Source organism: Galeopterus variegatus, unplaced genomic scaffold (assembly GCF_000696425.1).
Source record: "Galeopterus variegatus unplaced genomic scaffold, G_variegatus-3.0.2 Scaffold1222, whole genome shotgun sequence".
In the NCBI taxonomy this organism is placed as follows: domain Eukaryota; kingdom Metazoa; phylum Chordata; class Mammalia; order Dermoptera; family Cynocephalidae; genus Galeopterus; species Galeopterus variegatus.
Window position 1 is genome coordinate 18,592 of NW_007727333.1, and position 1,521 is coordinate 20,112.

General features: G+C 59.4%; 1 protein-coding gene across 1 annotated transcript in view; it reads right to left on the reverse strand.

Moving 5' to 3' along the window:
- The window catches only part of CAPNS1 (calpain, small subunit 1), an 8,324-nt gene extending 7,019 nt beyond the window's left edge, over nt 1-1,305 (reverse strand). Inside the window, exon 1 of the mRNA XM_008575650.1 lies at nt 1,100-1,305. Within this exon, the coding sequence (XP_008573872.1) occupies nt 1,100-1,296 (197 nt within the window). The 5' untranslated portion in view covers nt 1,297-1,305. The remainder of the gene's footprint in view (nt 1-1,099) is intronic.
- Nucleotides 1,306-1,521: the final 216 nt, after the last annotated feature.

Below are 1,521 nucleotides of genomic sequence, written 5' to 3' on the forward strand. Positions count from 1 at the left end.
TCCAGCCTACCGCCCTCCTTGGACCCTCCGTCCTTCATCTATCCCCGTCCTCGCCTGTCCTGCCCCTTCTTTCCCTCCATCAAACCAACCCCAACCCGGAGTCTCGCCCCAACGGTAGGCTCCACTGCCAAAGCACAGCCACCCAATGGCAGATTCCTAGAATCCCTTCGGCCCCACTCAAATATTAACCCCAAATCTCGCCTAGACTCAATAGACCCCAGTCCTTCGAGGGCTCACTTCATTAAGGCTCTGCCTCAGCTTCCCAGGGCCTCATCTTCCTTAGATCTCATCTGACCAGAACCCTACTCCATTGCCTCCCCTTCCTGAATGCCTGTCTTCCCACCATCTTGTCCCAGCTCCATTAGTTCCTGCTCCTTTGAAGGAGCTAAGTAGGCCCTCACAAACAATCTGCCCTTAGGGCCGGCCCGGGGCTCACTCGGGAGAGTGTGGTGCTGATAACACCAAAGCCACAGGTTCGGATCCCTATATAGGGATGGCCGGTTGGCTCACTCGGTAGAGCGTGGTGCTGACAATACCAAGTCAAGGGTTAAGATCCCCTTACCGGTTTTATCTTTAAAAAAACAAAAAAAGCCAATCTGCCCTACCCCACCAGGGCATTTTTCTCCATTAATCCGGCCAGTTCCAGACCAGCCCCAGCCCCTTTTGGGCCATTTCCCTTGTCTCATTAGGCCTTGGCTTCTCCTTGGCCCACCTCCTCATTGACCCACCTGGGACAGCAGGTCCCGCCCATATCCCAAGCTCTGCCTCCACGAAGTGTCACCCAGATTTATTGGCTCCGCCCCTTTAACGTTGGCCTCGAGGATAGCCAATGGGGGCCGCGCCCAGCCCCCTTTAGTCCCATCTCCTCAAACCCCGGTCAGTCCCCTCAGGGTCCACATCCTCATTGATCCGCACTAGACTACACCCAGGTCAGGCCCCGCCCCATGAACTGACGTCAGCCTCATTAGGGTTCTCCCAGTTTAAGGCCGGTGCCCCTGGCCAGGCTAGCCCAGCCTAATTCACGCTCCCAGGTCAGCCTCCAGGTTAATTCCATTCTATCAGTGTTGGGCCACGCCCCTTTCGCGAGGCCCCGCCTTACCTGATGGCGCTAATGACTCCGCCCAGGATGCGCATGGCCGTTCCGCCTCCTCCTCCGCCGCCGCCGCCGCCTCCGCCGCCGCCCCCGGCCCCGCTGATCAGGCCTCCGAGCACATTCCCCAGGCCCCCGCCCAGGCCCCCGCCTCCACCGCCACCACCACCGCCACCGCCCTTCAAGAACGAGTTAACCAGGAACATGGCTGCGATTCAAGACTGCCGAGGGGGGAAAAGAGAATAAGGTGGATGCCTCGGCCCTGGGCCCACCCTCTGCCCCCCAAATACGCATTGCCAGCAGCTGGGCGTCGCGGGGGAATCAGGCCTCCGAGTGGAGGCCAATCCTCCGGCTGGGGATCTGGGTTTCTGAGGGCGGATGGGTGGGAAACCCTCACAGGTCTAAAATGTACCCTTCAGGTTTGAGAGACC